The 21585-nt window shown below is 41.4% G+C and overlaps 2 protein-coding genes across 2 annotated transcripts; both read left to right on the top strand.

Moving 5' to 3' along the window:
- The first annotated feature begins 1945 nt into the window (after positions 1–1945).
- LOC121805177 (heme oxygenase 1, chloroplastic-like) lies at positions 1946–4882 on the top strand. The gene is made up of 4 exons (XM_042204967.1): positions 1946–2708; positions 3943–4166; positions 4459–4566; positions 4653–4882. The coding sequence occupies exons 1-4, from the start codon at positions 2324–2326 to the stop codon at positions 4743–4745; spliced, it is 810 nt and encodes a 269-aa protein (XP_042060901.1). The 5' UTR covers positions 1946–2323; the 3' UTR covers positions 4746–4882.
- A 12784-nt stretch (positions 4883–17666) lies between these two features.
- Positions 17667–19052, top strand: LOC121803873 (berberine bridge enzyme-like 15; the record flags this gene model as incomplete). The annotated part of the gene is made up of 1 exon (XM_042203455.1): positions 17667–19052. A coding segment is annotated over one exon (1386 nt), but the record flags the coding sequence as incomplete, so codon positions are not given.
- Positions 19053–21585: the final 2533 nt, after the last annotated feature.

Below are 21585 nucleotides of genomic sequence, written 5' to 3'. Positions count from 1 at the left end.
TTTGGAAGATATGATTAAATTAAGATAAAAAATTGAAATTATTTTGTAGAGTACGCCACAAATGATTTTTTTTTCTCATAAATATACTCCGTATTAATCATATTTTCATTACAAAACAATAAGGAAAAATTAATAAAAAGTATTTAATTTCATTATTTTATGCATTAGTTTGATTCTAAACCTATTGTCAAGAGTTTAATGAACTACTAGTATATGATTAGCATTTAAAAAGACTGTGTTCGGTTGCTTATATAAATTAGTAGTTGGATTGGTTGTAAGACTAGATAAATATTGGAAAGTGATAATGGGGAACAAAAGAGAGATGCGGTGAGATGAAATAGTCGGAGGGTTGAAGCTCCGGTGAATAGTCGGTATTTCAATGCAAAAAATTATATCATGTGGACGGGCCAGACACGGGCCTTTTTTTAGTATTGGGCCGACAAAATTTCCAATATTAGCAACCGAACACAAAATTAAAGTTGTAAGCCAGATTAGTCTCCCCAACCGAATGCCGCCAAAATTTATTGTTCTTTTATTAGATAAAAATTGATTATTAGTGTTCATAAATGGGGATATACTATAATTTTTTAACATTCTATAAATTTTCAATTAAAAATTAATTAAAATATTTTATTTTTATACTACATCCTTTTCTTACGAGTAGAAACTATTTTCATTTTGGTCTCATTCGTATAAACTTTCTAAACTTTCCATTTTAAAAAATGGACTCCACGATACACTACTTCCACTACTTTTTTTCTTTCTCTTTTACTACTTTTTTTTTCCCATTATTCATTAAAATTCCTAACCGTTTCAAAAGTTTCCATTTTCAAGAGGGTATTAGTAAATACTCAAATGATTTATTTAGAAACACGGTCAAGGAGACGCAACTAAAATTAAGATAGTACTCCTAGTACTAATTTTTTTGTTATTGTATAAAAACAATAAACTTCTCTCTCAAGCTCAACAATTTTAAGCAACTAACATAAGATAATCTATATTTATTAACCATTTATATAGGTGGCCAACTAGAGGAGGGGCTTAATTTAACCAATTCATTCTTTTTCTACTTGGATCTTAATGATGAGTTGATGCTTTTGAAAATCTTGGGGAGAATAGGAAAAGAAATGGGTGCCGAAATAATTTAAAGAAGAAGAATTAAAATCGTAAAGAAAAAGGTTACCTCACTAATAATCAGTATTAACTATTAATCCTTCACAATTAATTTTCCTGCTTCCGCCAACAAAGAAATGAAAAAGATATTTTTCACCACTTTTAAAGCCTCGTGTTACATAGAGTGGGTAGCTATTTGGAAAGGATAGATATGCGATACAAAATTTGTTAGATCTATGCGCTAAGAGCATCAGCAGCGGCGGGCGTCCCGGCGTACGTTGGACTGGCGTGCCGGACGCCCGCCATTAGGCGAGAGACTGGCGGACGCGGAAGTCGCTTGCGGACAGTGCAGGTCCGCGGCTTTCCGACGACGTCCACCATTGCGATGCCACGACGGACGTCCCGATTTTTTCAAAATTTTATATATACGGCTCGTTGAACTTTAATTCCGTAAATTGTTTAATTTGGTGAATTTGTGATTTTTTATTATTGTGGATGTCCTTGGGATGTCCGCCATTATGCAGTGGAATGTCCTTATGACGTGACAGTGTAGTTGGAGGTCCTTATGATGTGACAAGAGATGTTTTTGGGAAGTCTGTTGGGATATCCGTCGGGACATCCGTTCCACTGTGGATGCTCTAGTATCTCAGTTGGGAGCATAAATTTTGTTTGTTGCACCTTAAACAAGAATAAAATTTGATGGTACCGAAAGAACCATGTGACTGTTTACACTCCACGAGGCACATAAATATAAAAAAGAGTTGATTTTTTGTGTATATAAAAAATTAACGATAAAATTATATAGAGACCGAAGCAAGAAGCTGATACGACGTCGTAAGTGGGTAAAACACCCACCAAAGGCCAGAGTTGGCGTGGCGTAGCGTGACGCTGTATCTCTCTCTCCCCTTCTTCAACAGGAAAAAAAAACGGACGGATCTATCCAATTGGAATTTCCATGGCGGAATAACCGTTATTCCTTCTTTTGATTTATTTTTATACAGACAATCGCGAACTCCAGAAGCATTTATTGACATAAAATAATCTTCCCATCTTTTCTATTGCAATTCTTCAAACCGCCATTATTGCAGCCATACCCGTGCTTATTTTTCTCCGCGTTCTTATCTTGTTTGCACTCAACTGCAATATTAAACTACCCGTCTCCATCAACTCTTGACTGCTTCCTTGGATAACAGCTTCCCCACGCTAAACGATGTCTTCTATAACACCCATCTCCAGCGCTCAACCCCTCTTCAAGAAACCTCAATTGGGAGCCTCGCAAAAGCCCCAAGCTCATTTTTTGTCCATGCCCATATCGCCGAAGAAGTCGAGGATGGTGGTGGTTGCAGCTACGACGGCGGCGGAGAAGGGGAAAAAGAGGTACCCTGGCGAGGCGAAGGGGTTTGTGGAGGAGATGAGATTTGTGGCTATGAAGCTGCATACCAAAGATCAAGCCAAGGAGGGGGAGAAGGAGCCGCAGGGGCAGCCTCTTGCTAGATGGGAGCCTAGTGTTGAAGGCTACTTGAGATTCTTGGTTGATAGCAAGTTGGTTTATGATACTCTTGAGAGGATTGTCGACAAGGCTGCTTTCCCTGAATGTGAGTTTTTCAATATATGTGATGGTTCTGTTTCTATTTAGTTGATGCCTGTTTTGATGTCTGGGAATTGAGATGATGTGTTTTTCGTTTCCTTTAATTGATGGATTTTACTAGTGATGATGAGTTTTGCTTTGGTTCTTTGCATTCCTTATTTTGATCTTGTGCTTATGATTTACTGAGATATCGTAAGGCTACTATTGCATGCTTTTCATGTTTAGACATGGTTTGGTTAGAGGAAATAAAAGATACAGTATTTGTTTTTCAGCCTGAATTTCATGTTTAGACTTTGGTACAACTGATTTCTCTTACACATATGCTATGCTCTGGCTATTTGTTCTTGGTAATTTGCTCATTGCCCTCGCTTGACTTGAGGCTTCTTCAATATTAAGGGGCACCTATTGATTGATTCACATAACAGATGAAATGGAGTGTGACTTGTTATTCTGAAAAACCTTGATATTTGGTGTGTTTTCTTCTGAAATGCATAGCTGGACTTTAGAAATAAGAAGATGGTCTTGAGGACACGCAAATATCCTTGGTCTCCGATGTTGGGTGAAAGGAACAATTTTTCTTGCTCCAATAAGAGTTCAGTCATTGTGTTGTTATTGGGCTCTGATGATGATAGTTGGGGTGAAAGGAACGTGTTTGTCGAATTCTGAGATACACTTGTTTTGCTTTAAAATATTATTGTGATATTATTCAAATATCTTCCGTTCCTCTTGTTTCTTCCTTTCCCACTTTTATAAGCACTCGCCTTGAGGATAGCAGCTCATCAAACATAGTGCAAATTTGTGCAACCCCAGTTGTTGTTTGTTTCAACTCTAGTGATATGAATCCCACATCATTTCCACATGAAAGTGTGGAATAACATATACGTGGGGAGCGAACCCTTTACCTTTGACCATCTTATATGCTTATCAATCTGCTGCGGTGAACGGGGATCCAAATGGCCTATGGAAAGGGGCTAACCGGAGGTGTGTGGGCCCAAGGGGCAGCACATAGATGGTGGGCCCGTGGCTTTGGGTTTGCCGTCCGGCATGTGTCGTCCACACTTATCATCTTGTGTGATTAATTTAACTGGACACTTCAACACATTAGTTGTACCTTGGGATTCCATCAATACAAATGGAAATTGTGATCAATATTGTGTTCTCAAATGTTTGCTTCCGTTTGTGGCTTAGGATAATATATCAAATACAGGCTATTTAGTTGAAAGTTGCTTTCGTGCTATCAGATGCAGAATTCAAGAACACAGGGCTCGAAAGATCAGAAAGACTTGCAAAAGATCTTGAATGGTTCAAGGAGCAAGGTCATGCAATCCCGGAACCATCATCTCCTGGCATTACCTATGCTCAGTATGTTGAGGAGTTATCCGAAAAAGATCCTCCGGCATTCATTTGCCATTTCTACAATACTTACTTTGCTCACTCAGCCGGTGGCAGGATGATAGGGAGGAAGGTTAGCCGCAATAACATTCTTTTTAAGCCTTCCTGAAAAATGCTTGTGCCCATAATAGTTGATGTTATATGAATTAGATGGTTTATCTTAGATGTGGGATATCGTAATAGATGTGGCAATGTGAATTAGATGGTTTATCTTAGAGAGTAGCTCCACAACCAGTGACATAATCAGTAGTCTAATGCCTTTTTCAGTCGATAAAGACAGCGCTCATGTCAACAATATGACACAATTGTGCATACTAGTTAGATAGGGTATAAATACTCACTCTATGCTAGTTTATTGTGATCAGGTAGCCGAGAAGATACTGAATGGGAAGGAATTGGAGTTCTACAAATGGGAAGGCGAGCTGTCCCAATTGCTTCAGAATGTTCGGGATAAGCTAAACCGAGTTGCTGAAGTATGAACTTGGCACCCTTTTCTCTGTTTTTATGCAGAATTTTATGAATTTATAGCTAATGTTTATATGTGTTGGATGGTTGGCAGAATTGGAGTAGGGAGGAGAAGGATCATTGCCTCGAAGAAACTGAAAAATCGTTCAAGTTTTCTGGCGAAATTCTTCGTCTGGTGTTGTCCTAACTCACTCGGCAAATTTGATATTTACATGTCTAATTCTGAGATGGAATATCTTCTGTACAAATTACTCTCCATCCACCAATGTATCTTGCAAATTAATCACTTATGTTATAATGTAATCATGTCCTGTTTAAATTAAATTGCAAATGCATATATACAAACTCTTGCATCAGAGTAGACGTCCCCAAACCGAACCGTCCGAACCGGCCCGGGCCCGGAACCGTCACCGGCGGTTCCGAACCGGAACCGTCGGCGACGGTTCGAACCGTGCCAGGAACCGCCGGTGGTAATTTCAAAAGTTGGAATCCGATATTTTTACCAAACATTACAAGAAGGTCCCGGTGGTAATTTCAAATCCTAATGATCCGACCACTACCATAGAGACAAATGAGTTCAAAGCATATTGTAACTATTACGAGAAAGTCTATCCATTTGGAACCGGTGGGGGATATGGTACTCTCCATCGCCATTTGAAGGTAAAACATCCCGTAGAATATGTGCATACTAAGTCCCAAAGCCAAATAAACTTCTCTGCCGGCTCATCGTCTCAAATAGGTACGCCTCTATTTAAATATGATCCAAAAAATGTTACCGATGCTATGGTAAGATGGACGTCAATGAAGCATTTGCCGTTTAATTTTTTTAATGACAAAAAATATGAAGTTACTATGCAAACCGCATTTAATGTTGCTACAAAAAGAATTCCCCCCTCAACTGCTCAAAGATCTAACAACCGGCAGTTTTTTGATAAAAAAAAAAGTAGGAAAACTTTTTTTCTACCTTGGGACACAAAGTTAATATTTGTTCTGATGTGTGGACGGATTCTTACCATAGAAATTCTTACATGGGAATTTCATGTCATTTTATAGATAATAGTTGGACTTTAAATAAACGTTTAATTGGTTTTAGATAATTTCCTTCACCACACACCGCACAAGCAATTGCATCTTTAATTATTCAAGTTTTGAATGATTATGATTTATGCAACAAAATATTTTCGGTTGGTTTTGATAACGCAACCGCTAACACTGCAAGTATACCCGAATTAATTGCGGCTTGCTCCCGGTGATAAGTGGTAAGTATTTTCACCAAAGATGTATATGTCATATTTTAAATTTATGTGTACACGATGCTTTGTCTTTATGGCAAAGACATATTCAACCTATTACAACAGTTGTATCCTTGATCCACTGGAAGCCTCATATTGGCAAGGCGTGGAAGAAGTATTTCCATTCGAAGAAAATAAGGTACACAACTTTTAATTTAGATGTGTCTACTAGATGAAACTCTACATATGATATGTTGCATTCTACATTAGATCATATAGAATATTTGGTTGATTTTTATAGAACTTTCCCTGTAGATGATTTATATCTAACCTCTTCTTGTTGGGATCAAAGCATGAGTTTATTTAAATTATTCAAAGGTTTTAGAAATGCCACCGTTGAGTTATCGGGTGTGTATTATTGCACATCCATTCGTGTTTTAGAACATTGCATGTATATATCACTTGGTTTTAAAACTGCAATGAAAAATTACGTAAATAATCCTGAATTAATGTGTGTTTTATGTTATATGATTGAAAAATGGCTTAAGTATTTCAATGAGATCCCAACGGTTTTTTTGCTTGCAAAGTTTTGGATCCAAAATGGAGACTAGTTGGTACTTTAAAAATTTTAGAATTTTATTACAACAATTTGACTTCTATTGATCTTGAACCACTCCGGGCTTTGCAATCGAATGACGAGGACGACGACAACAACATAAACCTAGCCCAAACATTCTATATAAACCTTTTCCACCTCTCAACCCTGCAAAGAAGTTTTGAGTTCGACTTGCGGGCTCTCTTTCACGATTACGAAACCAAGTACAACAGTACCCACCAAGTGAGACCTAGACCCCCCGTCAAACACATAACATTTGCTTCTTCCAAGTTGATGACCCCGATGCCCAATCCCAATTGGCGGACCTATACGGCTACAACAGCGGAGGAAGGACGACAAATTCGGCAAGTGAGTTAGATTTATATTTTGGCTCACACTTTTCTTTCAATGATGAAGAAGGAGGTCCCGTTCCCCAACAAATCGACGTCCTAGATTGGTGGGGATCACACGAGAAAGATTTTCCCATCCTTGCATCAATGGCCAAGGAGATCTTTTCGGTTCCGGCTTCCACTGTCGCCGTCGAGTCCGCCTTTAGTGTTGGAGGCAACGTCTTGGACGACAGAAGAAGTAGACTCACCGGGCAAAACATGAAAGCCACCATGTTACTTGATGATTGGTGCTCCGCCGAAATTAGAGACCAAGAACCTGATTGAGACAATCAAGTAGTACAACCCGACCAAGACTACTTCCCCGACGAAGAGTAGGCCAATTCCTCCGATCAAGCCAAATAGGTAAGCAAGGTAAGAGAACTACGTGGACTTTGATTCCAAAATGCAATTGAGCCTTGAGGATACGTAGGCATCTCAACTTAAATTTTAAATTTAAGTTGAGCTCAAGTCATTTTCCTTTATTTCTTTTTTCTCCCATTTGTTTCGAATATGTAATTTGTAAATTGTAATCAAGACTTTAAGTCTTTTGTAATTTATAATTTTTAAATTTTAAGTTGTAATTTGTAATATAGTTGAAATTTGTATCAATAAAATTGCATTTACATCGCATTATTCTAATTTTATTTATGCAAGTATATTTACATTTTTTACTTGAATTACAATTTTAACAAAAAAATAAAAATAAAAATAAACATGAACCGCCGAACCGGTCCGGAACCGCCGGTTCCGGACCTTGACGTGAACCGCTGGTTCACGGTTCAGGAACCGGAACCGTCCAAGCTAGGACGGGCCGGTTCAGATTCAAGAAAACCTTGAACCGGATCCGACGGTTCCGAACCGTGGTGACGTCTACACCAGAGTGTTTAATGAAGGAGAAAGAGGCTTGGGCCTATCCACTAGTTGGGCCAACAAATACTAACATGCACAATATTTCAAAACTATCCTAGACTATATATAAATATATGTATAGCTCAAATTCTTGAACTAGAATATTTAAGTCAAATGAAAATATTTTTTATTTCCCGGTATAAATTATATTTTCCTTTAGCTTCACTGAATGGAGGCCTTTTGGGGGAAATACTAACATATGTATAAATACTCTATCAATATATCAATATTAAATATGCATATTAGTAGTATCAGTTTTTTTTTCACACACAATATCAATATATGCCATAATTATTTTTTTTGCGCCAGCACACTTCGTAATATACACGGGTATATCAATATTATGCAGGTATATTGCTCCCTCCGTCCATGAATAGAAATCCCGTTTTTTTATTTTGGTATCTATGTGAATAGGTGTTCCTATTCATTATTACTATAAATGATAAAAGACCTCAAAGTCCATTAACTCGTTCTACTTATATAGTATCATTTAAAACTAATATTATACACGAGTGATACTCATATTACATTAATTTTCTTTCATAGTTTATGGCACACAAAGTATTAGTTTCATTTACACAGAATTAGTATACGTATTGACGATATTCTTCCATAACTACATTAGCTTTGATGGAAAGTTACACTCTTTTCGCATTAAAATCTTTGATATTATTATACTACTAGTGTTAATCCACGCGCTACACGCGACTTAGAATATTTTTATACTATTATTTTGATATTATGACTAAATAAAATAAGTGACAATATCATTACATAAGATTAAAAAAATGTATAAGTATAAGTGAATAAATATAATAAAATAAGTAATATACAAATAAAGAGAATTGATATGCGGCGGATAATTTGAGCGACCTGTGAGTGCAAGTGTATTTCTCTCTCTCCTCACGCCTACTACTCCATTTCTCAATCTTTTCTCTCACCTACCGTCTGATAGGGTTTTAGCCTATGGGAGAAATTATTTGAGTGAATTTGTAGAGAGAAAAAAAGAACAACCCTAGTTGAGGTTTTAGGGGCGTTTTCACGCCGGAAGAGAGAATGAGATTAATGATTTAATTCTTCATTCTGCTTAATAATATTGAAAGACTCCACACATATTTATAATATATGTGGTATAAAAAGATTTCCTGGAAAGTAAATCAAAGCAAATCAAATCCTAACTACTAGGGAAAGTAAATAAAATCATAATAACTAAATAATACTTAAATATAAATAAATATACGGAAAGAATATCACCTCCCTTCCGGAATAAAATAGAATATCAAGTCCCTATCACCATCTCTCTCCTCAATCCATCTCTCCCTTCCACCAGTTTTTCCTATCTCCATGTTTCTTCGTCATCCATTCTGTCTCCTAACTTTCTTCTATTCATATCAAATTCTCTCTTCCTGTTCCTTCTTCCAACTAATGGAAGAAAAAATGACCGAGTCAATGTATTGTTTAGTGCTTACCACTACACACATTTCTTATTCTGTAATTCCTTTTTAGTTGTGCAAATAGCATAGTCATTAAATATGGAAGGTTAGCGATGTTTTCTACTCTAACTAAATACATCATAACATTCTTGACTTCTCCAACTTGTCTAATACTCCCTCCGTCCCGGGCTACTCGCTCATTTCTTTTTCGGCTCGGAGATTAAGGAATGAATGTATAGGAAAGTAAAAAATGACGGCTGTAGGTGAAATTTTTTACTAGAAATGGAAAGAGTGCAAGTAACTTGGGACGCCCAAAAAGGAAATAAGTGCGAGTAGTGCGGGACGGAGGGAGTATATTAGGCTATTCAAATCCCATTCTTAGAATATTAAAGATATACATACTAGTTATATAAGTTGTACTGTACATAAATATTCCAAAAGTTTGAATATCAATTTTATCGTGACATAACTAATACGTATGTCTCTAGTATTTTTCTAATATAATCAATATAGTAATGGTTTTTATTTTCCGTCCATACACTATTAGTTTAGAAATTATAATCAATAATTAATGAATATATCACGGCAGTTTATTTAATTATGCTTATGAATTAAAACAAATTAAAAAAAAGTATTTCAAATTTCTAGATTGAAATTGAAAAATATTGTGATTCAATAATAAGAAGAAGAAAATTTTGAAAAATAATAATGAAATTATTTAATTTAAATTATTGAAATAAATGGAGTATCTTAAAACACCTTTTTGTATGGAATTGGAAATATTCCCTTCCCTTAGAGCATCTCCAGTAAGACTGGACGCCAAATAGCCCTCACATAGCCTTCACACTGCCACATCATCAGCACTACAATTCTCCTGCCACATCAGCTTGCCACATCAACTAGACATCAAATAGCCCTCACATAGCCTTCACACTACCTATCTACATCACTAATAACAATTATATAATTTAATTTACACTCGTATCAACATACGGAATTTAATTTACGAGACAAATACGAAATATTCGAATAATAATATTAAAACTTAAAAAGTACATTAATTTTAAAAAAAAAGTACAATAATTTAAAAAAAATACAAAAATTAAAAAGTACATTAATTTTAAAAAGTAAAACAAAATCACTCCTCGCCGTCGTCCTCGTCTCCGTCGTCGCCCAGCGCTTCTTCACCGTCGTCGCCGCCGCCTCCGTCGCCACCTATGCCGCGGCTATTCCCGCCGGTGTCCCTCCTCATCGCCTCCAATTCTTCACGTTGGCTCTGGAGCAATACACGAAGAAAATCCTTCACCTCGGGGTCCACCGCCGCTTGGAAGTCGGCTAAGGTCTTCACCATTTGAGCGCGCGTTTGTTGGCGCGCGAAGAATTTGAGCTCCTCGGTAGACCTGCCGAGGGGGGATGTCGAATGGACCCCCTGGGAACTCGGGGTGCCCCCCCTCGCAACCTGTTGCGCCCGCCTTTGGCCAACCGGGCGAGGTCGGCGACCGAACGAACGAGGAGTCGGGACCTCCTGGGCCGTCTCGGGGAGGTCTGTCGAACCACCGCTGCTGCCGCTATAATCTCCGGTATAGTTCAGTTTCTGCCTCTTCGGCCAGCCAGCGTCGACGCTTGCCCGGAATTTCTCTGACTCGTTGAGCACAACGTAGCAGTTCCAGTAGGTGAACTCGTAGTACTTCTTCTGCGGATCGGGGTAGGCTCTCTCCGCAATCCTCCTGCAGTCTTCCTCTGTTTGGCCACTGGTCTGCATGCGGAGGGCATTGGCGTACAAACCCGAAAATCGAGAGACGCCAGACCTGATTCGGTCTTAGCACTTCCGGACCTCCTCCCCGGTGCACGGTCTCCCTTCAGGGCAAAATGCCCTGTAGGCTGCGGCTATCTTGGCCCACAAGTTGACGATCCTCTGGTTGTTCGAAACGAGAGGATCGTCGCAGACACTCACCCACGCCTTGGCAACCGCAACGTTCTCCGCGTCCGTCCACTTCCTCCGGCCCCGGATTTCGGCCTCCGGCTGCGACGACTCGCCGACCTTCTTGGCCTTGCCCTTCTTCTTACCCCGCCCTACTCCTGGCTTTAAATGAGAGTTTCCGGAACCTCGTTAATATCAAAACCCAAGTCCGCTAAGGAGAAGGTCTCCGTATACTGTACATCCGTTGGGGTCGATGTGTGCGAAGAACCGGTGGAAAAATCAAAAGTCGGCCGATAGGCGTTGTCCCCCCCGTGCGTCCCCTGCGCCGGGGGAATCATCTGCTGCGCCGGTGGCTGCATCCCGGGTGCCCACCCCGGCATCATCTGCATAGGGGGCTGCATGCCGGGTGCCCACCCCGGCATCATTTGCTGCCACGGGTACATGTTGTAGTACCCGGTCATCGGAGGCCAACCACCTCCCCCAGGAGCCGGGGAAGTATGGGACCCTACCCCGGGAGTCGGGGGCGTCTGAGACCCTACACCGGGAGGTGGGGGAGTCTGAGACCATCCCCCGGGAGTCACTGGAGTACCTTCGTAGTTGTTCTCCATTGCTCGTTATTGATCTTGAACAGAAAGTAAGGTAGAGAGAGTACTCGTTAAAACAAGTGGTGCGAATGAAAATGACGTTCAAAGCGCGTATATATAGTGTTTTCGGAAATTTTTTTTTTTTAAAATCTGACGCCGGTTTGACGCCGAATAGGGGTCCTACAATGGCGCCGTGAGGATCGGCGTTGGAACCGGCGTCATCGCGCGAATCGGCATGGCCACGCCGATTTTGACGCCGATTTCACCGACGCCGGTTCCAATGGTTCGGCGTCAGAACCGGCGTCGGCGAAAAATCGGCGTCGCGATTTTGACGTCGCGATTTAATAGGGTATATACATAAAAAAAAATTACAATAAAAAATAGATTAAATCTAAACGTTTGAAAATAATGAAAATGACAATATATATATACTACAATTATGCTACTTCATCGCTCTCTTCTTTCAAACGATTGATTAAACAAATGTATGTAAATCACTTAGAATTCAAGCCTAAGGATTGTGTCGGGAGTTTGAAGGGATTTTTGGACTTATGTTCATATATACGACATTTTCGTGGAAGATTTTATTACTCCTATATTTTATTTCGAGGTATATTAATTGGTCTCACTGGCTCTTGGACCAAACAAAAAAAATACAAATAAAAGAAGTCATGTCGGAAATCAAATAAGTGAACCTTCCTGGAAAAAAGTAAATGCAGTAATTTAGTAATTTATAGTATATCGTATTCATCTCGTTTTCATTTCTAATAAGTGATATCGTTCGATTAATATATGCTTAGTCCCGCTCAAAAATTAAACAAAGAAGGAGAAAAGAAGAAAGTGAAAAAGAAGATTAAGAAGGATAATAAAAGGAGAGAAATTAGAGTTATGGATAGTCAGTCAACTATCAATTAATGCTGACCAATTTTAGAATATCTTCAAATTAATGTTTTGAATATGCTAGTAGAAAGTTATTGATGCTATGAAAATATATAATGAACTAATATAGTTTACGTTAAAACACATATAGTATAATTTTTTAATGAATAAAACATAAAAATGTACAAAGCGAAATGTGCATTTTGCTTTTATGTAATTTCTTAGTGATGAGGTTAAGAGCATCCACAACGGTGGCGTCCGTCGCCACGGCCGTCCGCGCCGCTGGCACGGACGCTACCCGGCGTCGCTGCGCTCGCGCCGCTGGCACGGCGCTGCTCGATGCATCGATCAGCGCCGTGCCAGCGAGCAGCTGACGTGGCGCGCTGGGATTTGTCAACGGCATAGCCGTTGTGTTTAAATTTTTTTTAATTAAAAAATCAGTTTTTAATTAAAAAAAAACCGATAAAAAAAAATTTCACTTCCCAAAAAAATATATCCGTTTATAACCGTTTTTTTTCCACTTTTTATTTTTTTTTCATTTTTACCCCAAAAATACACACTTTCATCTATAAATACCCCCAATTTCACTCCAAAAAATTAACATCAAACTACACAATTCTCATCTTCATTCTCTCATATCCATTTTCATCTTCAATCTCTCATATCCATTTTCATCTTTATTCTCTCATACCCTACAACATCACTATGTCCGGCCAAGATGATAACCCTACGGGCTCCCACGGTTGGAACCCCGAATGGTTCGGTTCACAACCGTTTCCTAGTCCGAAAACGGACTATTCGGCCCCTCCTCTCACCCAAGATTCGGGCGTTCCGGGTGGCTACCGGCCATACCCGGTCGAGGAGCAAGGTGCCTCCGATGGGTGATACGGGTGGACACCGGAGCCTAGGCCTCCCGTCCCTTCCCAAACTCCGATTCCTCCATCTCGCGCCGGTGTCCGCACACCGTACTCACCGGCGGAGATGGATAGATTGTTCAAGGCGTACTTGGAAATCTCCGAAGATGCGGTGGTTGGCACGAACCAATCCGGCGATCACTTTTGGTGGCGCGTCTCTCGGCGGTACAATGCAAACCGGCCGCTGGGAACGATCGAGCGCAACGAGAGTATGGTGCGCAACTGCATCGGCCGAGCCAACGACGAAATTGGCAAGTTCAATGGCTATTTCCTCCAGGAGTCGCGGAATGCCGGGAGCGGCCGGAGCGAGGTCGACATCATCACTGCGGCGCTGAGCACCTACCAATCCATGAACGGTAAGTCGTTCAAGTACCTAAATGTTTGGCAGGAAACGAGGACGCACCCGAAGTATCTGGGAGGCGTAACATCCTCCTCTAGCGGCTCCTCCAAACGGTCACGGTCGGCATTCCTATCCGACGCCGGCGAAGAAGTGGCTAGCCAACTCGCTGAAGCTAACTTGGGTAGCCCCGACGCCGGACCAAGCGGTTTCCGACGCCGACCGCAAGGAAGGAAGAAGGCGGCGGCCGAACGCCGTCGCGCCGTGACTCCATCTGCCCCCGCCCCCGAACCCGCACCCTATGTTCCACCTCCACCCCGAGCAACTCGTGGTGGGCCCTTTTGGCCCAACTCAATATGGCCGATAGGTCAACTATGACCCCCACGCAACTTCAAACGCACGGGGACATGATATTGGGTCTCAAAAAACAATTGGGGTTGGTGCCGCCGGATGCGTAGTCTTCCTCGGGTAATATTAGCCAATAATCATGTAATTTTTAATTTTTAGGAGTTTAATTATGTAATTTTTAATTTTTAGTTTTTTAATTATGTAATTTTTAATTTTTAGGATTTTAATTATGTCTTTTTTATTTTATTTGTAATTTGTAATATTTATTGTGGTTTTTAATGAATTTTAGTATTATGGAAATGTTTTTGTGTAATTGAATTTTAAATTAATTGTGCTCGTCCTTGCGGAAGAGCACAGCTGTGGGTGTTGTGCTCTTGCCAGAGAGCAGGCAGAAAAATCGGGGTCGGGCCCACAACCGTGCCGCTGGCAAGAGCACGGTTGTGGATGCTCTAATGATGAAGGGGATAAAAAATAGGAGTATATGATGGTTCATTAACGGAAACAACAAAATGTTAATGGGTTACACGAATACAATTTGACACTAGTAATAGAAAAGGTTGTGATTATATTGGAATTTTCATGATATTGACAACATTAATGATCAGCCCTAAAATGATGTCTTAGAGCGTGCTCAGTTGTTGATCAAAACACGCTGTGGCTGACTTAGCACCTAACACACTAGCACTAATATTCTAATTTCGTTAAATTCAATTTTCTCTTTCTAAATCCCAATTTTTGTATACAAGTCATATACCGAAGCCTACATCAGTGATCAGAGGGTCACATGTATTTATCTAATGAACTTTTAGAAATTCAAATTTTCTCTTTTTAACTCAATTTTTTTTATATAGAAGTCAAATGTTCATGCCCATGTCAGAGACTCAGAGGGTTCATATTTATTTCTCTAACTAACTAGTTCAATTATGCAAACATTATGAACTTTTAAAACATTGTACCTTGTTAGTAGTTTAAAAGGATTATTTGCCTGCCTGTAAATAGGGCTAGCAAAATATACCGTAATACCGAAATACCGCACTTATCGTACTGAAAAAATACTGAATATGTCAAATTTGCGGTATACCGCAAGTTGCGGTACGGTAAAGGTATAGATTTTCCTATAGCGCGGTATACCGCAATATACCGCATTTACAATATTTGCCAAAAAATTGATATATATGTTGTATTTAAAATTTATATAAAAAATAGTTAATATGTTAAAATCTCTAACCATACTTTCATATTTTAGTTCAACCGCCCCCAACCCCCAAACATACACATGCAAAGATGCAAATCAAGTCCACTATATAGATTTGATTATGGTGTAGTTTTAATATTTTGGAAATTATTTAAATAAGTGAAATTTTATTTTAAATATTTGGCTATAATAGAATTCTTTTGGTATGAAACACAAGTATTACGGTATGTCATACCTTATTTTCGTATACCGTACTCAATATGCCATACCTTATTTCGGTATAATGTAAAAGTATGGTATACCGCAATACAGTATGGTATACCGCATAGACGGTATGGTAACGGTATCGAAAATAATCATACCGAATTTTGCGATATACCACAATGAGGTATACCTAAAAATTCGGTAAGGTATAGGTATGATATTTTCTCATACCGCAATTTGCGGTACGGTATGCGGTATGACATTTTGAGTGCGGTATACCGTACCGTGCCACCCCTACATGTAAAATGATATACTTTATCTCAATTCTTATTTTAGATAGCATCTTTTAAATTTGTGCGGTAATTAGCAATCCATCAATTTATTTAGATCTTGCGTATTAGACTCTGGCCATATTTGCCGTTGCAAAAAATCCTATGTGTTAAGTTGCATCATTTTTCATTGTTAGAACCTCGTTGGTAGTGGTAAACTTTGATTGAAAGGTAATTAAGGGCAAAATATTTGAAAAAAAGTGAGAGAGGTAAAATATTTGAAAACTTGAAACACTCTCTTTGCCCATGTGTTGAACTTGAAGATCTCCCACAATGAGAGACCATTCTATTGTTGTAGTTTTCTCATCCTCTTTTTCAAGAATTGTGGCTCCTCGTTAGGCTTGTTTCCCATTTACTGCTCCTTCTTTAGAGTTGTTGCCATTATTGTTGATTTCCAAATGAATATCATAGATACTCCATCGAATCATTATGCTATTTTAGGATATCTACTATTTAAAAAATTATTTACGTTTTTTCATCTATGATATGTGGACTTCATATTCCATTAACTTTTTTCACTCACAATTTATTAGTATAAAATTAATACTCTATCTGTCCCATTAAAAGAGAAATGTTTTTCTTTTTGAGTTGTCCCATTAAAAATGAAATGGTTTCTAAAATAGAAATGTCATCATCTCTATTTTTTTCCTTCTCTTTTACTTTATTCTCTCTACATTAACTCACAAAACAACACTACATAAAATCTCGCGCTAAAAAACTAACATTTCATATTTAATAGGATGGAGGGAGTACTAAAAATGGGAACCACATTCTATAAATATTTTTCATTCACTTTTATTCACAAAGTCAATTTCTTAAAATTTGTGTCCGGTCAAAATAACTCTGTAAATGGTGGACAGATGAAGTATAAACATCTATTTATGATTCTAATAGCAGAAAATTAGATTCGCCGGTTGTGATTATTTGTCCAATTGAGGCTCCAAAACATTATCTTTAAATGTTTCAACAGGCAACGTGGAAAGTATCACACAGAGTATAATATAATTACATACCAATTCCTAATTACAAAAATAAAAGCAGAGCCCTTATTACGTTGTATCATACGCATGTGATTCGAATTTATGTAATCTCAACGAATTTATGTAATCTACTCTGAGCATATAACAATGGTACCTAATGTTTTCATACGCGAATATAATTATAATTCATTCTTCATAGGTGTGCCGTGGTTGACTTAGTCCAGAGATGGAATTCACTGTAATTCATATTGCATCTCTATAAATAACATCAACATCAACATCTATAAACAAAACACACCAACCCAAAAATGAATCCTCACACCTCAATAATCCTCACCTCTTTTCTACTGCTACTTTCCATCTCAACCGCCGCAAAAGCCCCTCGAATCCAAGACTCATTCCCAAAATGCGTAGCCAAACACACCCATAGATTCACCCCTTCAGACACCTCCACCTTCTTCGCCGCCCAAACCTCTCTCTACACCTCCCTCTTACACTCCACCGCCCAAAACCTCCGTTGCCTCCTCCCCTCAATGCCCAAGCCGCTCCTCATTGTTAGCGATGCATCCTCACTGACCTAGGAGTCATGAACGTGAGTAATGTTCAGGATCGTGCAAACGTGAGAATTGGAGAGACATGCCATCAAGACACGATGATAACTGAAAGCAGTTGTGAAAGAAGTGGAAGTCATGTTTGTTGATGTATTTGTTCATTGCTATTGACGTGTATTTAGTGGATAGGAATTTAGGCTATATATACATAGCCATTCATTTGTATCTGCGATTCATGTAAAAAAGGGGATTGTGATAATCTGATATACATTGAATCAACACTTCCAATATGAAAATTCAATCATCTTCTTGCTTCAGCCTGGTTTCTTTCACTCATCTTCACTCCGCTAACCGAATCCCACGTCCAAGCCGCCGTCCTCTGCGCCAACAAGCTCCGCGTCCACCTCCGCATCCGCAGCGGCGGCCACGACTACGAAGGCCTTTCCTACACATCCGAGCTCAAATCCCCGCCGCCGTTCATCCTCCTCGACCTCGGGAAGCTCCGCGCAGTCGACGTCGACCTCCGCTCCAACACCGCTTGGGCGCAGGCCGGCGCCACCATCGGCGAGCTCTACTACCGAATTTCGGAGAAGAGCAAAACGCACGGCTTCCCCGCCGGGCTGTGCACCAGCCTCGGCGTCGGCGGCCACATCACCGGCGGCGCGTACGGCCCGATGATGAGGAAGTACGGCCTCGGAGCGGACAATGTCGTCGACGCCAGAATCGTCGACGCGAACGGAAACATCCTGGATAGGAAATCCATGGGAGAGGACACGTTCTGGGCCATCAGAGGCGGCGGCGGCGGAAGCTTTGGAGTTATATTAGCATGGAAGGTTCGGCTCGTCAGGGTACCACCCACAGTAACCGTTTTCACCGTACCGCGCACGATAGAACAAGGCGCCACAAAAGTCCTATACAAATGGCAGCAAATCGCTGACAAAATCGACGAGAATCTTTTCATCAGAGTAATAATCCAGCCTGTCCCTGTCCCCGCCGCAGCGGCGGGAAACAGGACGATCATGACTGCGTACAACGCGGTGTACCTAGGCAAATCCAGCTCGCTTCTCAGAGTCATGAGCTCGAAATTCCCGGAGCTCGGGCTGACGAGGAATGACACGAAGGAGATGAGCTGGATCGAGTCGGTGGTGTACACGGGGAGCTTCCCGGAGGGGACTCCGACAGCAGTGCTGCTGTCGGGGAAACCAGCGTTCGTGAACTACTTCAAGGCGAAGTCGGACTTGGTGAAGGAGGCGGTGCCGGAGGCAGGGCTGGAGGGGCTGTGGAAGCTGATGCTGGAGGAGGAGTCGCCGCTGACGATATGGAATCCGTTTGGAGGGAAAATGAGGCGGATTCCGGAAGGGGAGATTGCGTTCCCGCACCGGAAGGGGGTGGTGTTCATGGCGCAGTATGTGACGACGTGGCAGAGCGATAAAGAGGATGTGGGGAAGCGGTACGAGTGGATGCACAAGCTGTACGACTATATGGCGCAGTACGCATCTAAGAATCCGAGGGAGGCGTATGTTAACTACAGAGACGTGGAGATCGGGATGAATAATTGCAGCTCCGTTGAGGGTAGGGAATGGGGGAGTAGGTATTTCAAGAGTAATTTTGAGAGATTGGTGCAGGTTAAGGCCAGAGTGGACCCGCATGATTTTTTCTGGCATGAACAGACTGATGGATCCGCGAATTTCTGATGTTAGTAATTGCTGGTAGAGAATGAAAACTACGACACAAAGAATTTACGTGGTTCGATTTACTGAAGTAAATCTACGTCCACGGGAAGAAGGGAGGGCAAGATTGTATTGCTTGATCCGTTTTCTACAGCTTACAAATACAAACTTGCTATTTGCTATTTTATCTCTAGAGAGCTTAACCCTTTTCTATCTGATCTAAGTTCTATTTATACCATGAACTAAGATCGTGGCTTGCATCACCACTAAGTCGTGGATGTCGTGTAGGTCATGGCCTACGATCGTGGCCTGAGTTGACACCACGTGGTAGTGGGTACGTTGGAAGTCGTGGAAATCCTGTATGGGTCCACTAACTCCTTGTTCGGTCGAAAACTGAGACCGAACTGCTTTGGTTGCCGATCTGAGAGTAGAGCTTGATGCCGACCTAAGAGCAGAGCTTGATTGGTTGGCTTTTGCCGAGCTGTAGGCTGAGGCCGAACTCTTACTGAGACCGAACTGCTTTGGTTGCCGATCTGAGAGCTTGGTGCCGACTTGAGAGCAGAGCTTGATTGGTTGGCTTTTACCGAGCTGTAGGCTGAGGCCGAACTCTTTGGTAATGCCGAACTCATACTCTTCCTTGGGCTTTGGGCTGATGGGCCGTCACTGCTGTTGGGCTTGTTTAGTCCGTACCCCATCACTACCCCCCCGAAAAGCGAAGTGAATCACTTCGGCGAAGCGAGTCACTTCGGCATTCCGGATAAGGGTACGGGGGAGGCTGAAGTCAGGGGACGTGCCTTGCGCGTGACTGCATTAAATGCGGCATTAAATGCGACAGTAAAATCCGGCCGTCGAATCCTGAAAAGGTGGGATATGAAACGGTGCGATGATTTGAAATCTTTTCCAAATCTGATAAATACCGCCTTTCTTCATCGTTTGAACACCTTTGCTATTGGCTTCTTCTGCACTCTCTATCTTTTGCGTGAAAGATTTTCTTCCGCTTTCAAAAATTTCCTCAGATTTTGCAAAGAGTAAGGACCATGTCTGCTTCTTCTTCGTCTGAGTCTGGTAGCGGTGGTGAAGGGGGTAAGGGGTCTTCTAGCCGGAAAGAATCCGGGGAGAAGACCGTAGAGTATTTTCACAGTATCTTGAGTAAGGATACTGTGATATCCCTTCACGAAAAATACTCTTTTCCTGGGGGGAAGGTTGCGATTCCCGACGACCTTTATAGGGCGGACTCGCCGCCGGAAGGTTACGCCACCGTCTACGAAGCCAGCTTAGAATGCGGGCTTCGTTTCCCTCTTCCCCTTGCCTTTGTAGAGTTGCTAGACTTTTTTCAACTCCCTTTAGGTCAGGTGACTCCGAACTCTTGGAGGCACTTATCGGCTCTTGCTGCCGAACTGCGTAGGCTAGATAAGGATCTGTCTCTGAGGGCAATCCTTAATTTTTTCCAGTTTAAAAGGAAGGGATCTTGGTTTTACTTGGTCCCTTTACAGCCTTTTAGGGCCTTTTGTAAAACCAAATGGCCGAAATGGCAAAATCGCTTCTTTTTTTATAATAGGACCGCGGCTCCTAGTTTTCCCTGGAGAGGGCCGAAGTCCGTTATCCGTCATCCTCGGCCTGAACCGTTGGACGAGCTCGATGGCGAGCTCAACAAGATTCCCATAGTTAGGAAACAATACACGGAGTCTGAGCTCGTCAAGGGCGACGTCGTGTTCGACATCTCGTCTTCGGACGAAGAGGCCGAGGGTGAGGATTTCTCTTTATCTTTATGCTCTACTGCTTTAACGAAGAAAACTAACCTTGCTTTCTTGCTTTTTGGCAGTGTACATGCTGAACAAGGCTACCCGAAAATCTTCGGAGTCCAAGGAGCCGGAGAGAGAGAAGGCTACCAGCTCGGCGCCTGATGCCGAGAAGAATCCGAAGAGGCAAAAGACCTCTTCGGGTCCAAAGAAGCCGGAGTCGACTTCGGCAAGTAGGAAGGGGAAGACCCAGAAGCCCCCGAGAGCGCCAGAGAAAGACGTGGTCTTGGCGCCTCCTTCGGAGCATATCTGTGAGCCATTTTTATGGCCCACGGACTTCGCCGAGGTGAATTGTCTTCTTGATTCTTTGGCTTGGCTTCTGTCCTGTATTTTTGGTGCCCTCTGTTGACTTTTTTCCTTATCCATTTTCAGAGGAACGATATGCTCTCCAAGCTCGTCGCAGTCGAACTCTCCAAAGCGTCCAACGACTATGCTGAGATGCAGAGGAAATTGGCGGCTGCTTGTCACCGGGCCGAGCAGGCTGAGGCAAACTTTGAGAAAGCCAGAGCTGCTAGGATTTCGGCCCAGGATGAAGCTCAGTTTGCTAAAAACCAGCTCGTCATCCAGCGAGAGCAGACGAAACGGAGTGATGCTGCCGCCGTGGTTGCCCAGGGGGAGGCTCTCCGTGTTTACACGGAGAAACTCTTTTTGAGCAGCCAGTTCTCGGCTTTTGTCGGTAGTCTGGTAAGGCTAATTGCCGATAAGGGCGAGCAGGGGGCCGACGTCGTGCTGCCTCTGTACAGCCGAGAGATAGCAGC

Source organism: Salvia splendens, chromosome 5 (genome assembly GCF_004379255.2).
Source record: "Salvia splendens isolate huo1 chromosome 5, SspV2, whole genome shotgun sequence".
In the NCBI taxonomy this organism is placed as follows: domain Eukaryota; kingdom Viridiplantae; phylum Streptophyta; class Magnoliopsida; order Lamiales; family Lamiaceae; genus Salvia; species Salvia splendens.
This window is presented reverse-complemented; position numbering and strand designations above follow the sequence as displayed.